The 16825-nt window shown below is 35.4% G+C and overlaps 1 protein-coding gene across 4 annotated transcripts in view; it reads left to right on the forward strand.

Moving 5' to 3' along the window:
- The window catches only part of LOC147068573 (cytochrome b5 reductase 4), a 253708-nt gene that overhangs the window by 217467 nt on the left and 19416 nt on the right, over positions 1–16825 (forward strand). For 2 of the 4 annotated variants that reach the window (XM_085952536.1, XM_085952535.1), the window contains one exon: positions 14619–14765. In XM_085952536.1, the coding sequence (XP_085808662.1) occupies positions 14619–14765 (147 nt within the window). Of the gene's footprint in view, positions 1–4029; positions 4378–13199; positions 13214–14618; positions 14766–16825 lie in introns of those variants that run through there. The other 2 variants (XM_085952537.1, XM_085952539.1) reach the window with 2 other exon arrangements.

Here is a 16825-nt window from a genome sequence, read left to right on the forward strand (position 1 = left end):
AATAAATGTAAAAAATTTTAACACCGCTGCACAGTTATGTACCGAAATATAACTATATTCCAAAACATTAGAGCGAGAGGTTTAAAAGAATACTATTTTATGTAACAAAAATACTTTATGCAGTCATCAAATGTTCAAAATAACTATAAAGGATGATAAGGCTTCAAAATTATATAAATAGATTATCTACAACGTTTAAGGAGTGTCCAGAGTCATGGTTTGAAAATACAATAAAAACTCAATTTTGACCTTCGACGAGCATGTCCCCCCTTAACATTTGAAAATATATGGCTGTGCACTGCAATTTGATGTGATATACATACCTAAAAGATAATTCACGTGTATAATTTTATTTTATAATTATTTGCAGTGTATTTCTTGATTATAATAAAAATAACTATTTATCCAATGTGGTGAGGGGTCGGATATTACTTGGCTACCACAAAAAAGTGTCACAATCAGTGCTCCATATGATGCCGAGTGCCGACAACTAAATAATTCAAGTGGATTTATTTAAAAATACAAAAAATCACTAAAAATACAAGGAATACCTTTAATATTACCTGGCGGAACCGTTGGGTCCCGCCGAGTACCATTGAAGTTAAAGTCCCTCCACCAAATCCGCCCCGTACCACCCTCGGTCTTAATCGAGAGTATCACGGGACCCATTAATTGGTGATGTGAAGCATCTAAGGCATAAAGCCCATTGACGCAGCGAGTGCGGTGCTCGCGCAAAATTTCTACAAGTGGCGCGTAAATCATCAAAAATACAACGTAATCAAATACGCCAGCGCCCACTGGACTTCACGATGCCTTGCGCCCCGCGTGCCGCATGAGTCACCGTTTTTCGCTTCTCGGCGATACGATTTAATGAAAATACAAAGAAGTCCATTCATTGAACACGGCTACCAAACTCACGCTGCGCGAAGCGTCGTCGATCGACGGGCGAAAAGCAATTATTTAATTACAGAGAAGTCATTGTTTAATTTTATTGCGTGTTCAGTTTATCGCTGGTTGAATAATGTTGTCGTAAATATTAATGACAAGCCCCGAAATAATATAATATTTTTATTGCTTTGTTATGAGAGACACTGTAAAAATAATTATTTTGTGCTGCTTGGGCCGCTTATTACATAGGTGAAGGGTAATGCGCGGGAAGAGACGTGTGATTATGGTTATGAATAAACACTGCATTCGCCGACTTCGCCCGCTCGACGCGTTCTATGAGCGCTATTGCTAAGAATTGGCCTGGGAGTGTCCTGGGAGAAGATGCCCAAGACTTAGATTGCTACGCTCAAAGTGAGCTCTGACTGAGTTTACTGAGTTTACTCTAATGCAAAGTGCCAGGGAGAGAAAAAGCACATGGAAATTACTAAAAAGAAAATGAACTTACTTGTTTATTAAATTAAAGAACGAAGCTAATCATACAGGCAGCAACATTTATGTGAAGAGATCTTCACGCCCGTAGTAAGACGCCGCAATTTTTTTGAAAGCAAGATAATTGGCCTTAGTAGCAACCAGGTCGGACAGGCCGATGGGTCCAACAGCTGGTTGGACCGACCTGAGCATTTCCTCCCGTTCGGAGCACATACTCAGACGCTCCCATAGGATGTGGTTGGCATCCTGTATTTCCCCTCCGCATGGACATGTCGGACGGCTTACAAGTCCAAGCTCGAAGAGCTTGCCAGCGAATCCACCATGACCAGTCACAAATTGACTGGTGTAATGGTCTGGAGTCAGATATTTGGTTATCTCCATTCGCCACTGTATGTCTGGAAAAAACGTATATGTGTGCCGGCCCTTGGTCGATTCGTCCCACTTTCGCTGCCAGGTCTTAATGGCCGCGTTGAGCGACATGAGTCTAATTCTGCGCCTCAATAATGCTACTCCTTCGCCAGCTAGCCGAGGGGGGGGACGAGGTGAAAATCACCAACGTCGGCCTCCTCGCCCTTGAGGAGCAATATTGAAGCGCCGCTGACCTGAATATGCAGGTCAAGTGGGAGAATGCCGGCCAGGACCGGGAGCGCGTCAGTTGAGGTAGTACGGTAGGCCTTGGTAATGGACAGAAGCGCGATGCGATGTCCTCTTAAAAGAGAGATTCTAAGTTTGACACTTTTGGGAATGCGCAGGCACCAAGCACTGGCGGCATAAGCCGCGATTCCCATAAAAATGGCGCCGTAGGCGATCTTGAGCGCCCTTACTTTTAAGCCCCATCCTTCACCAGCCATGCGGCCGATCCTCTGGAAGGCCACCCCAGCCTTGTGGACTTGGGTTTCGGCATGGTGTAGGAAATTTAACATTGTGTCCATTTTGACGCCTAGATAGGTGACGATCCACGACACTTTCACTCTCGTGTCACCGAATCGGACTGTGGGTAGTCTCGAACAGCTAAGTCGTCTCGGTCCTTTGAGGACAATGGCTTCTGTCTTGGAAGGTGCGAATGATAGTCTAGTTAATCTACCCCAAGCCTCAATTGATGCTAAAGCTTCGCCAACGGTGCTCTCAATCTTCGCCCTGCTGTCGGCCTCGACCAGCAGCAGCGCATCGTCTGCGTAGGCAATGACAGTACAGTCGGTTGGAAGCGGAATTCTAAGGAGATCGTCGAAGAGTACGTTCCAGAGAAGGGGCCCGAGGAGTACCATTTGGTAAACGCTGCTGTAGAGCATCACACTGCCCTTAACCCTTGCTATAGGTAGGGATCTACTTCAGGATGTGGGAGCCATGGCCGTGGTATACATCCCGTAGCGATTATATCTCATCGATGTGCTATAAGTGAAACACCTACGGTCTACGCTTTTTCTACGACCTACGCCGTTAGTGTAAGAATGTAAGAAACGTGATTCTTACAAAAATTCTAGAAATTACATACGTACTACTACTGTTACTAATAATATGATCATATACCCCGTAGCACTTGTATTTCATTCATGTACTATAAGTGAAACACCTACGGTCTACGCAGATTCTACGATCTACGCCGTTAGTGTAAGAATGTAAAAAACGTGTTCATACAATATTGTCTGGAAATTACATACGTAGTATTGCTGATACTTAAACAGCATCAGCTGTTCTTTGGATTATTATCAATTTGGTGGTAGTTTTTTTTAACGTTTTGTCATTTTTTTTAATGTTACATGCTACGTCCGTCATTTGCAAACTAAACTTGCTAATTCTTGAGTAATAGAATATAAACTAACCAGGTGTCGTATAAAATAAAATAAATATCAAAATATCATAATCATACGAGATTAAAAGTATGTTCCAAAAAAATATCTTTTAGTTATATACCAACCGTTTTTTTTACATTACACACTTATTAACTTCATGGGAACACGTCTTTTTATCAATAGGAATTAATCCCGAAATTCCATTATTTTTAATCACTGAATATCGGAATCAAAAAAATTGCGTGGGATCCTGGCATGTGTCCCTGCATTGCAAACCCTAATAACATAACGAATAGTCGCAAGGTGAGAGAGAGAGAGAGAGAGGTCATGCCTTTATTCTGAGGTTTATAAATACCTACTTAAGAGTAGACAAGTCGTTTATTTTTATAGTCTTAAAAAAGGTGTTACAAGCGAAATAGCTATCGACTTTAAAAAATCCTGTAGAATTTAATATACGTAATTTATATTATCATTTTATAAAATGGACTTCTACCAAGCAAATGATGACACAATTAATACCTGCGCATCTATTCTACACACAAGACTGCTTTCGGCCGCTATCTAGGGTAGGAAAGAATCCAAGTATTAGCACTTATTGTAACAATTACAATAAGTTAGTTGTAATTGTTACAACAAGTGCTATGTTTTAACTGCACCTCTCTTGGCTGTGATAAGTTTTAGAGTGAGATAGACAGTTTTGACAGTTCAGATGGCTAACTTATTGTAATTGTTACAATAAGTGTTAATATTTCGATATTTTTCTACCCTAGTTAGCTGTCGTAAAGGCCAAAAGCAGTCTTGTATATAGAATAGTTGCGCTGATAACAGTGATAACTATAATAAATCTACTAATAACTAAAATAACTCTCATTACAGGGAAGAATGAAATAAGCACTGCAATACGATTTTTTTTATTATCTACATTTAAATGTATATTATATTAATTACTATAGTGTAAGTCAAAGGGTATTTTTTAATTTGTAATGAACCAAACTATAAATAAAGTGACTGTGTTAATGACGTCAGTGCGAATCGCTCGGAGCGAGTGCGCGAGTGCCTTTAGCTGCGATGTCGCTGTGCTGCTGGCCGTGGAAGGCCCGCCGCTCCTACTCTTTGGGAAGCGCTGATAAGGAGAGCCTTCCGCAGTCGCCGGAAAAGGGGACCAAGCCGCCGGAAATCAAAGTTTCGGAACCGCCGGACTACGGAAATGGTACTGTTGTTCGATATTTGAATGCAGGGTTTTACATTCGGATTGATTTATCGCCGTCCTGTGGCAATTGACCCTACACGATTTTTACTTTTCCGTATAAGTGTAATTTATTACTAGGACAATAACGTCGGATTCGAAATATCAACGAAAATTGTGATTAAGGTGCCATGGACATGTATTTTTTTCAGTTGACTCGAGGAAGATTTTATATCAGATAATCCATGTTAAATGTTGGATGGTCTTAAATGTATTAGACACATAATAAGCTTTTAACAATTTTCCATTTAATGTGAACATTATTTGTGTTTTTTTTATTATGGTTGTCTTTTATGAATAATTATTCTTATCGAAGTTTATCCAGCATACTTAAAGTGACCATACGTCTGTGAACGGGACCGTCCCGTTTTTAGGTAGGTAGCCTATTCCGTTATCCCCAAACACAGCTTTGGGACGCCAAAATGTCCCGTTTTCAGGAAAAAGAGCAACCCACGGTAACAATTTCATAAAATGGCGCTAAAAATAAAAGAAAATCGATAGAAAAGCAAGCGGGTATTTTCTCTTATGAACAAGTTGTAGACGAGCGAAAAAAACACAGTTGCAAGTCGCAGTTCTTAAAGCAATGAGAATTACCTAAGTAAATTTTAAAAAGTTTTGCCAAGAACTTCATTCTTATTTAAAATCTTTGTTCTTCAGAAAAATATAAGACTACACAAATTATTAATTTTTACTTGTTCATTCCTGTTGTTTTTATTAATTATTTATTTATGTAGGTATATATTATTTGTATTAAAATTATTCTTGAATACACATAGGTACTACGTATTACCTAAAAATTAGCAAATGTCCCGTTTTGAGGAAAATAATAAATGGTCACGTTAAGCATGCTGCATTCGTGGTAGTCCAGATTAAAATACATAAACCCGCAAACAAATTACACAAAAATTTTCTACACAAACAAATAAATTCGAATAATTTATAGTTTTAATGTATTTTATATTTAACATACATAATTTGAAAACATCTCATGCATATATCCACTAGAAAAAATCTTTTTAGATTTGTCAAGCATTTCATGTAACAACTATTAGTTAAAATCGTAGTAATAAAGTAGGATGCCCGTAGCTTAATTGGAAAAGCACATTTGCGCAAATCCAGCTGTTATAGGTTCAAGTCCCGTCGGGTATCGTATTTTTTTCTAAAAAGATTTTTTTCTAAGATGTTTTCAAATTATGTATGTTCAATATAATTATAGAATGTTACATTCCCACATCTTGTGTCTTCTTCGTTGAATAAAAGAGATAGCGTCGATTTCTTTAAAAAGAAGAGAATGAAAATTCTTTTATGGGTTATCTAACTTTTCCAATTATTTGAAATGATATATTTCATTCTTCTTAATATAAAATTCGGTTGAAAGATTATTTTAAGAAAAAAAGTTGTACAGACGATTTGAAAAAAATACCCGCCTTTTCTTTGTCAGTGGTACCTACATACGAACAATGATAATTCATAATAATGGTAGGCTTTTTTCTTAAAAAATATATGATAATAGAGACCGTCCTTTTGCTCTCTGACTGCAGTGTAGGGTGACCAAACTTATTTTTATAATCTATAATATTTCGTCTCTGTTCTGGCAGAACACACTAACTGGAGAATACTAGTTTTGAGTAATTTGACTTTGAAGTTGTTAAAATGTTTGAAATGGTCTATCATGTGAGAGTATTAAGTAATCGTAAAAAGGATGACTTTAAAATAAAGACTGTTTATTTATTAAGAAGGTGTCCAGACGGTAAAGTTTGAAATAAGGAACATTTTGGTATAACTAACTCAATATGTAATTTTTTCGAATTAGTGTCTTCTGCCAGAACGGTGACGAATTTAAGTAAATAATAATTTGATCGGGGTTATTCAGAAATTACATCACGTTTTTTTTCAGTATTTTTGACCCCTCGCCTCATCGTTACACAAATTTACGTCTACCCCTGTCTAACGTCACATTTGAACCTCCCCCCGCCCTATTCGTAAAAAAATTTAACTCAGTACCTATAATGTTTTGACGGAATACTTTATATTCCTTAATTTGTTGTTTTTGTAACTTCACATTATCTTCAACCCCTCCCCCTTATACCCCCCGTCAAAATTCATCAAATCTCATTTGATCCCCTCTCCCCTCGGATATGACGTCATACATGATCATCAGGCAGTTATTGTAGTTCATGATTCGTCCCGCCTTGATAAAAATCAAATTTATACTAGTTCTATTCCCGAATTGCCAAGTAGGGCAGGTCTAGTTATATGTCCATGGCATCTGGTGTGAGCAATGAAGAGTATGGCATATCCATGTAACTCTGCTAAGCCGCTATTGATGTTATGGATGGTTCACAATAATAATGGATCAAGTCCAATTTTCATAAAAATCCATTTGTTTTGTTTCAGTGGCTAGATAAAACAGATATCTATATTGTGTGTTAATATCACAATCGTAGCTCTACAATTTTCCGCATATATGACAATACTAGTATTGACAAGACATCAAATTGAATGTGAATCATGTCCATTTTGACAGTTCCTTCAGCATTATAAAGATGTATTTGCTAACATTAATTTGCTAATATTAATAAAGCCTGAATATACTTTATGTTTCGACTATTTCTTTAAATTGATCCACGTACTATCAAAATATATGGTAAGTATATTGCAGTGATAACAGTCCTGAATTTTACAAATGAGTTTTAACCTTAGGTCCAAATATCTCAGGATCTATTTTGATAGACTTGATCCATAATTATTGTAAACCACACATATATCAATAGATAATCAGGGGTCGGCAAACATTTCAGACATACGAACTATTTTAAGTCCTCGTGATCGACCGCTTTAAATTTTTATCTTTTATTTATGAAGAAAATTTTATAATCATAAAAATGTTTATTTTCTAAAAATAAATTTAATGCAAAGGGTGGCATTGAATATCATAGTGTCAGTCTTTTCAAAAATATAGGTAATTAATAATGAATATCCTTCACTGCATTTTTTTTAATTGGCTCAACAGTTTGTTCATATAATATCATATGTGTTAATGAAATATTATTCTCACATGATCTTACCAAAATAGTTTTTTTTCAAACGCCTTAACCATCGTATATGTGTGTATAAGTAATTCTCTCTGGTGACACTCGATTTCATCTGTAAACTTAATAAAGCTTTTGGTCTGACAGAATTAATAATTTTAATCACTGGTTTCATTATAGAATGTTTACAAAATTTCCACATAGCTTTTGCTAATATGTAATGTTGTGATAGTTGATAAAGTCGTGAAAGTTGACATCCTTTGACAAACTTGACAAAAGTTTATGCCTGCGGTTGGAATTAATTATACCTTGTAAACATCCATTTAGTTAGTTTACATTTGAAGTGCACTGTGTAGGTATTTGTTGGAGCTACACATAGTAGGAGATCTGTACTGAAAATGGAATATCTTCCAAATCCTGGATACTTGACCTTCTGGAGAAGTAGGCATCTTCATCCAGCATAGAGTTTATAAAAAGATTGCAACTGAGTAACTAGTGTACCTACCTTGCAAAAATCTATCATACTGTTGTAAGAAATAGTGACAGGTTGTGGTTTAAAGAAAATTTTCCACTGTAGAATTTTTGAAACAGTAGCTTTATATACGAATATACAAAAAATTAATAATAATTACTTACTGGAATTAACTATTTTCTTATTCAACGAATAATTCACAAGATTTAAGAATGTAAAACTATTTTTATTAAACATACATAATTTGAAAACACTTCTGAGAAAATATATAAGTAACCAATAGAAAAAAATCTTTTTTTTTTTTAAATACGTCACGCAGCAGGAATTGAACCTGCGTCTCTCGGGATTTGCGCCCACGCACACTGACCACAATACCATAGGAATCTTATCTAATTGCGACAAATTTTAACTAATGGCTCTTACAATACTCTGAAGCGCTTTCTAAACTAAGTTACTATTGGAAATCGGCTTTTGTAGTTTAAATCAAAATAGGTATTAATTACACTAATAAGTTTCTTGTTTACGCTTTGCGTAAAAAAATACAATTATAATACAAATATGTGTTGTCTTCAGACTTTTGACAAGCGGCATTTTAATGTGTTAATTGCTATCACTTCCAATGTATACATACAATAAATATGTGTGCAAAATAATACAACTTACTCGGCCTAAGTCAATACCTCTCTCTTCTTGGTCGTCCACTCATGGCTGAGGATCGTGACCACATTTAAATTTCGCCATCCTTTGAGCGACCAAGACTTTCCATCCTTCTCGATCTTCCGCTTCTCTCAGGGCAGAATGGATGGTGCCCCCAGTCAGCTCTTTCACTTGGTCGCTCCATCGCGCAGACGCTCTTCCTCTGCTTCGCCTTCCCTGGAGGCTACCCAAAACTACCAGTCTCTCCAGATTGTCCGGTCCGCGCCTGACAATATGTCCAAAAAACTGCAGAATTCTTCTCAGACATATCGTCGAGAGCCGTTCCTTTATCTTCAGTCTTCATCCTCTGGATGATTGACTGGTTCGTCCTGTGCTCCGTCCAAGAAATGCGAAGCATTCGGCGCCAACACCACATCTCAAAGGCATCAATTGCCTTCTGTTCTCTTGCCTTCAGGGTCCACGCCTCGACTCCGTATAGAAATATCGAGAACACTAACGTTTGCACAAGCATCATTTTTGTGGCAATCGAAATTCCCCGATCCTTCCATATAGTGGTAAGGCGTGTCATCGCACTTTTTGCAATCTGTGTGCGCCTTCTTATTTCCGCTTCGCATCCGCCCTTTCCACTGCTGGTCGATCCAAGATATACAAACTCGTCGACTGTTTCGAGGTTTTGGAGTGTACTTGGTGTTGGTAGAAGGTTGGCCCGATCAACAACCATTAACTTGGTCTTATTCCTATTAATAAAGAGGCCGTATTTGCGACTCTCTTCCTCTACCCGGTGTAGTAGCCAATACCTAGTTATGTTTATACTTAGTTTGGCATTCAAAAAGTTTTTTTGCAAAAAATAGTTATATTCCCTTTCCTGTTTCGATCTACCCCGGTTGACCAATAGTGCTTACGGGTTTAAGTACGGGATAATTTAATGTCCTGGTAAAAGGACAATCCCATATATTACACGCTACGTCTGGTAACCCTGTCATAGCGCAACGTTGGGCAAAAGAACAAGGCGGACGGGCGCACTAAAAGGCTGTCTGTGAGGAAATCTCAAAGTGGTCGTACCTTCAGAGCCTTTGTGTTTATCTGCAGATCCTTATTGTGTAATATGTAAGAGGATTTACAGGTGAACGATTCACAACCCCATAAACCGACGGCCACTTAAGACCATTGATTCTCAACTGAGGACCTCTGTTTAGTTTGTATTATATTTATTATTATTTTATTCAAACTTAACGAGGATTGTTGATATTGCATATACCGTCGATTGATTTAAATATTACATGAGTAGTTCAAAAAATAGAAAAGAAATATAAGAAATATTCGTGAATATCTGCTTCTGCTTTCAGGATTACGTTTTACAGTCCCCAATGCCAAATATTTAAGAATACTAAATACTAGAATCACAAAAATTCTGGCATAGTTTGGTATGATTTTTGACAAAAAAATACATATATAATTTTGAAAAACACCCGGCAGTAATCGAATCTGCATCTCTTGGGCTTACGCTCCGTCCGCGCATTGTCCACTATGCTACTAGGTGACATACTAATTACGACAAATTTTAACAATTGGCCTTTTACCTGCTCATCAGCGCTCTTCCAAAACAAGCTAGTATTGGCAATCAGTTTTTGTTTATTAAATCAAAGTAGGTACCTACTACTTTAATTAATAACCGACGTCACGGTTCTCTCCAATATTTTATAATGTAACTTACTTGAACTCGAACTTTTCAAAAAGATTTTTTTCTATTGGTTATAATGTAAGTAAGTGTTTTTCAAAATTATGTATGTTCAATAATTAGAATGGTACATTCTTAAATCTTGTGAATTATTCGTTGAATAAAAGAAATAGTTATACAACATTATACAACAGTACTTAACTGCGAATTCATATTTATGTACATCTAAAAATACATCTGCCAACTTCTAAAACCCGCGAGTGACTGGCGGAAATATTTGGTTAAATTTAAAATTTGGGATGTAGATACATACCTATAATGCAAAATGTATTTCGCAAATCTGCACGTGTGATTGGGTCACCAAGGACGTCAAAGGGGAACGGAAGTAAACCAGACATCGCGTAACCAGACAAAAAAATACAGTCCTGTTAAACCTTTTTTGTTAATTAACACATTTTGTTTCCACTTTCAATACCGAAAATATCGGAATTGTCTGATTTTCAAAACCGGTATTTCGGAATTGAAAAATACTGGGATACCGGTATTGCAATCCCTACACAATATCTATCCAGCGTCATGAGATTAACTGAATTACACAAATGTCACGCAGCTCATTAAAATAATTTAAAATACTTTTCAAATTGGTACACACAAATTGTACGTCTAGCACCTACTAACCAGTAAGTTGATTTGTAATGCATATTATATATGTACCTATATTCTGTCATTAACATATATATATTTTTGAACTAATTTTCATAATATTATTGGAGTAATTTTTTGTTGAAATATTATATTGTTCTAAAACTATAGTGCATCAGAGAACAAAGACACATAATTGTACCGCATTATTCAATTATAAATCAAGTTACGTTTTCACACAATTGATATAATTTGATTTGAATTTTTGTATGTTTTTAAATATGTATGCCATTATAAGTAGATTAGTGGATATAATATCTATAATGGAATACTGAAGAATTCTTGAGTAGACCAAGGCTTACCGCAGGCTGTTAGATATACATTACTGTGTATCTGATGAATTCTATATATTAATTTTGACGTATGCTTAATATATAGTGAAAAGACCAATTAAGAAATTACATGCTATTGTAGAATAATATGGCTCCCGCGATGGCCGAGTGGCAACGTGTCTTGAGTCTCGGGTTGGAACCCCGTATCTTGTGAGAAGTCGCCTGTAGTTTCCTATTGATTGTTTGCACCCAGAGCGCGGGACTAATATTTCTAGCGTTTAGCTAACAACACCACACGAAATACTAAACAACAAAATTACACAAGAACACTACACAAAGTACCTATCTAAATCTGGTCAATAAAACTTTTCTTAAACCTCTATCTAATCTAACATTTTTTTTTAATATTTTAACCTCTCCCAAATGTGAATATGTAATTATCTCTATGACCCACCTTGTACGAAAAAGTAAGGACAGTTCGCAGTAAATAAATAAAATTAAAATCCACTTCTCGTTAAAACAAATCTGTTAAGAAACCTCTCCATGGGGCGGCCAAGATTCACATAGTAATGTAAATTAAACAAATTTAAAAGCAGTTAGAGTTATTGTATTGTACACCATAAAGCGCACGTCGAGTATTATAGACACGTGGTTCGTGCTGAAAAATACTACCTACTCCAATTTAATATATGAGAGAGAACTCCTGAAAAAAGAGTTCCAGGCTGTGGTCAAAAATGAATATTTATTTGATTATTTATTGCAAACCTTCGAAGAGGGGGCGGCACTTAAAGAACATAGTAAATATCCAATAGTATTTCCGGAAACTAATTTGTTCGTTATCAAGTGGTTATTGGGTTCATTTTGGTTTGAGAACCCCTCTAACATGTGATATTTGATCACAATTTTCCCGTGGACCCAAATATTTTCCTTCTCATATTAGGTACCTATATTGTACCCACAATATTAATAACACAATAATAATTAATATTAGACAAGTCTTGATTGAGTACGGGTCACTGCTTATATTTAATTATTTTATATTTAAGTATATACTTAATTTGCGACGAATTTTGGAACTAGTACACTTTCAGTAATCCGCCGCTCGATTATCCGACAACTACTATAATCTGCCGTTATTTTTACTAGTACTAAGCACAAAATTAAGCTCTATAATTCGCCGGTATTCGATTGTCAAATTCAGTAGTCCGCCGCGTACAAGTATTATACAACGCAGACGAGACGGGTTTATTTTGGAAACTTCTTCGTAAAACGTACGTTCATCGCGAAGAAAGTAATGTACCAGGGAGAAAAGTGCCCTCGGCATATCACAATAATTATGCCCTGCCCCAATGCAACCGGGGCACACAAAATAAAGCTTTTGATTATCGGGAAAGCCAGGAATCCTAAGTCATTCAAGAATATCTGCCTCTCTGAACAACTGGTTGTGTCAAGTGATCAAGTAAATACTTGATTTTGATTATAAATAAAACCGTAATTTGCTAGTGGAAATTTCTAAAAAAAACTATTTTTACATAATACCTGTTTTAATTTTTACCATATTTTGTATTGTATGTATTGTATTGTAAGGGAGGGCTGACAGGGCTCTGCCTGGGGGCCCGGGCTCAGGAAGGACCCGCTGTGACGAGTCGACCAGATAAGTGAGATAAACACAGATCACGTAACGTACTTTAATGATATAAATAAAACTATTTGGCTGTACGATGCAATTTTTTACTCTGTGCCGATACTCCACAACTCCATAATTCAAATGGATGTAGGTACATATTAAAAAATCGTTTTCGTCATAAAAATCGCTTAAAATACACCATTTGGATAACGCTACTGCAACGCGTCACACTGACTTTACCCCTAGCGATAGGTAGGGGGGCCCGCTTCAGGATGTGGGGGCCATGATTGTATGCACTATAATCCGCCACTTTCACTAATTGGACACGTCTGGTTTTTGGGGTGGCGGATTACTGAGAGAGTAGGTATATTAAAATATAATTGTAAAAATAAAGTGTTTGTTATTTCATAATAAAATAATTTCTTACCCTTAATAAATGGATTATTTTTTTATGATAATTATCAATAATTGTATATAATAAAGTGGTCATCCAATGTTTTTTAACGGTTTAATTTTAATGTTTTTTATTATTATTGAGTTTTTATACAATTTCAATTATAAAAATTCAAATTATAAAAATGTCCTAGTTAATCAAGTTTCTCCACCCTACCAAGATGAACCCGCCCCAGGGGAACTTAACATCCGGTTACAGACAGCGTGGAAGACATAGTTGGTAAATTCGTTTTGTTATGTTTGCAAATGGGAAACCTAAAAATACATTTTAGAAAAATTTGCTCCCCTTACTGCGCACAAATTTTATATTTTTCTAGATTTAATTACTTAACATAATGAACATTTTAAACATTTCACTGTGGTGACAACCTATCAGTAGCGAAGGGTGGAGGTAGGCTCTTAAGATCCGACATAAAAAGTGCACATTAAACCTTGTTAGTCATACGTATTTGTTTTTATTGAACTAAGACTACAATTTACAGATGGAGTTGATTTTTAAAAATCTATTAATCGCTGTCTAAATCAAACCGTAATAGTTTTGGTATACTTTGGGCGATACGACAAAATTGTGCATATTTTTTTATAATTATTGGTTTTGATATTACACATATTGTTGGTTTATTTTTTTTCAATTCAGTGAGCTCTGCCTAAACCAAACTATATTAGATAAAGATATTATTCTATCTATACAATACCCAACGTTATGTATGATTTAATTGCATAATTTTATAGATTTTATAGAAAATGAGTATTTTTGACTATTATCTATTATGGCTTGGTTTCGCAGGGTTTCATTGATTTTTAAAAACTAACCAATTCCGTCTGTAAAGTATAGTCTTATTTGAATGAAAACATATAGATATGATTGACAAAGTTTAGTGTGCACTATTTATGGCAGATATTAACAGCCTACCTCCACCCTTCGCCACTGCAACCTATTAGTTATATTATATAAACTAATTAAAATTAATTGTACTACGTTGTTTTTGCAACATAATTTTGTTTCATTTTTATTAGGTACAAATCCCTACTTCGATTCATTAACTTCAATCCTTTAAGAAAATTAACCACAAATTCTTAGTTGAATTCTTCTCGATTAATTGATTTAGTTAGGAGATTTAACTTTAAATTCTGCGGCATATTCTTATTCAAATACGCTACTACTAAAATCGAAACCATCGAAAGAAACCACAGACTCATTTTTACTTAACATGTACAAAGGATGTCTTGATATAATGTTAAAATTTTAAAACTAAATGTCATTTTGAAATAACTTTCATATAATAACTGATTTTTTCTTCTTTGTCTACAGGCAATCCTCGGAACAAATGCGCTCTCCAGCCAGGCCACAGTCTCATGGACTGGATCCGCTTCGGGAATTCCGGCAAGGATCTTTCAGGATTTGGAGGCCGCTTCCGTCCCGTGTCGCCCAAAGAACTGGCGACCCATAACCAGCTTGGTAAAAACTTAATTTACCTTCTATTCATTACGACTATTCCGAGTCCCTTATGGGTCCCGAAATGTTGACAATAATTACTTCTCGATTGTGTTATATTGAGCTACTTTCAAGTCTACAACTAGCTAAAATTTAGTTACAGATATGTTTGAACCAATAAGTTCACCCTTTGGCCGACTCTTTATGTCATTTAATTCATTCCTTTAGGTTCAGGATGTATAAAATGCTACCTTTATTAGTCTTAAGGGCGGACGTGCTCAGCGTGGGTCAACCGTTTAAAAAAAATCCGTTAGGTACATGTTCAAACACGCGCGTTAACATCATTTTACTCCCTACTTCAATTATAGTTTGTCAGTTTATGGCTACGGCCGTATGTTGTAGCTTAACCACTGGGGAATGCCAAAAAAAATGGCGTATTTCAAAAAAACACTACCTTATTCTTAGGTCAAAAAATGCCTAATTCTTGTAAAATTTGGGATCACAGAGATTATCAATATATTTTTTTATCGTAAATATTTCACTATAATAATGTCGATATAAATTATACTGATGGTTTTGTAAATGCGTTTAAAAATTAATAAATGTCAAAAATCTTAACACCACTGCACATTTATGTACTGAAATATGACTATATTCTAAAACATTAGAGCGAGAGGTTTAAAAGAATACTATTTTATGTAATAAAAATACTTTATGCAGTCATCAAATGTTTAAAATAAATATAAAGAATAATAAGGCTTCAAAATTATTTAAATAGATTATCTACAACGTTTAAGGTATGTCCAGGATCATGCTTTGAAAATAGAACAAAAGCTCCATTTTGACCTACGCTGAGCATGTCCCCCCTAAAGTCAAGGATCACAAAAAATATAACAAACAAATGTGAATAGTTGAAGTGTTTAGTGATAAGGTAGGGGTTTTTTGGTGAGTGCACATAGTGCCTGAAGATGCCGAAAGGCGAAACCCGGGTCGCAAAAAATTACTCAAATGGAATAGTACATAATTTAAATCCGTTAGAATTTAAATACATGTTGAATTAACAGGATTTTAACGTAAAATATATGGATATAAGAATATTTTATATCTTATGATCTATCGCATCTAGTACATATTTACTAGGTACATCATAATAACATACTGCCTTCCCCCCGTCTATTTAATTTGACTTTAAAAGGAAAACACGTGTATGAAGTTATGGGAAGCGAAACTCTGTACTTGCAAATTTTCCTTAAAACTTTTCGACTTACGACCAACAGTTTTGCCATCAAATAATATATTCAATGTTGAAGCGTCCTGACCTACATAATTTTATAACGTAATTTAATTTCACTAAAGAAACAACTTTACTAAAAGAAGTCAAACGGCAGTTTTAATTAAATAATATTATATGTAGAGGTAGTTGGTTAGATTGGTACTCAAATAAATATATTTTTTTAATGAATTGTGCATTCAAATGGCCAAGAAAATAATTAATTCAGTATCTTAAATATTGTGGACATTACAAATTATAAGTTTAAGACGTTCACAACATAACATGACACATTATTATAAAGAAGAAAGAAAAAGAAAAGTAACAAAAGAAATATAAATGAAAATATAAAAAAGAGAACACAATATAAACAAACAAACGCAGTGAAAATACGATTATACATCTATAGTAGCTCAAAGAAGTACACCAAGGTTGCTAAGGAGACCCTATTTTAAGAATTTATAAAACAGCGTCCACCTAAACTCATTCTCACGTAGGTGGAATATATCAACACCGGAAGCAATTTCATTGAACATAGTTATCGCCCTCCCAATTGGCATTGCCAGTGGCAGGTTGGTTCTGCACCTTGGGAGAATAAAGAACTGAAGCTCCCTATTCTAAGATAGTTATCAGGGACACAAAGGTCAACACTGCCCAGAATGGCAGAATTCTCAGGGTTTCCCAAACTTTTTCTGCAACGAACACTTCGCAAACCCGGAAATTTTAACGGAATACTAGCTTATTTTTTAGATTGATTCCTACTAGTTAAATTTTTTAAAAAAATGTTATTAAAACACATTATTTATTTAGTAAT

This window comes from Rhyacophila brunnea, unplaced genomic scaffold (assembly GCF_057557595.1).
Source record: "Rhyacophila brunnea isolate RB1 unplaced genomic scaffold, BYU_Rbru_1.0 scaffold_3, whole genome shotgun sequence".
NCBI classification, from domain to species: domain Eukaryota; kingdom Metazoa; phylum Arthropoda; class Insecta; order Trichoptera; family Rhyacophilidae; genus Rhyacophila; species Rhyacophila brunnea.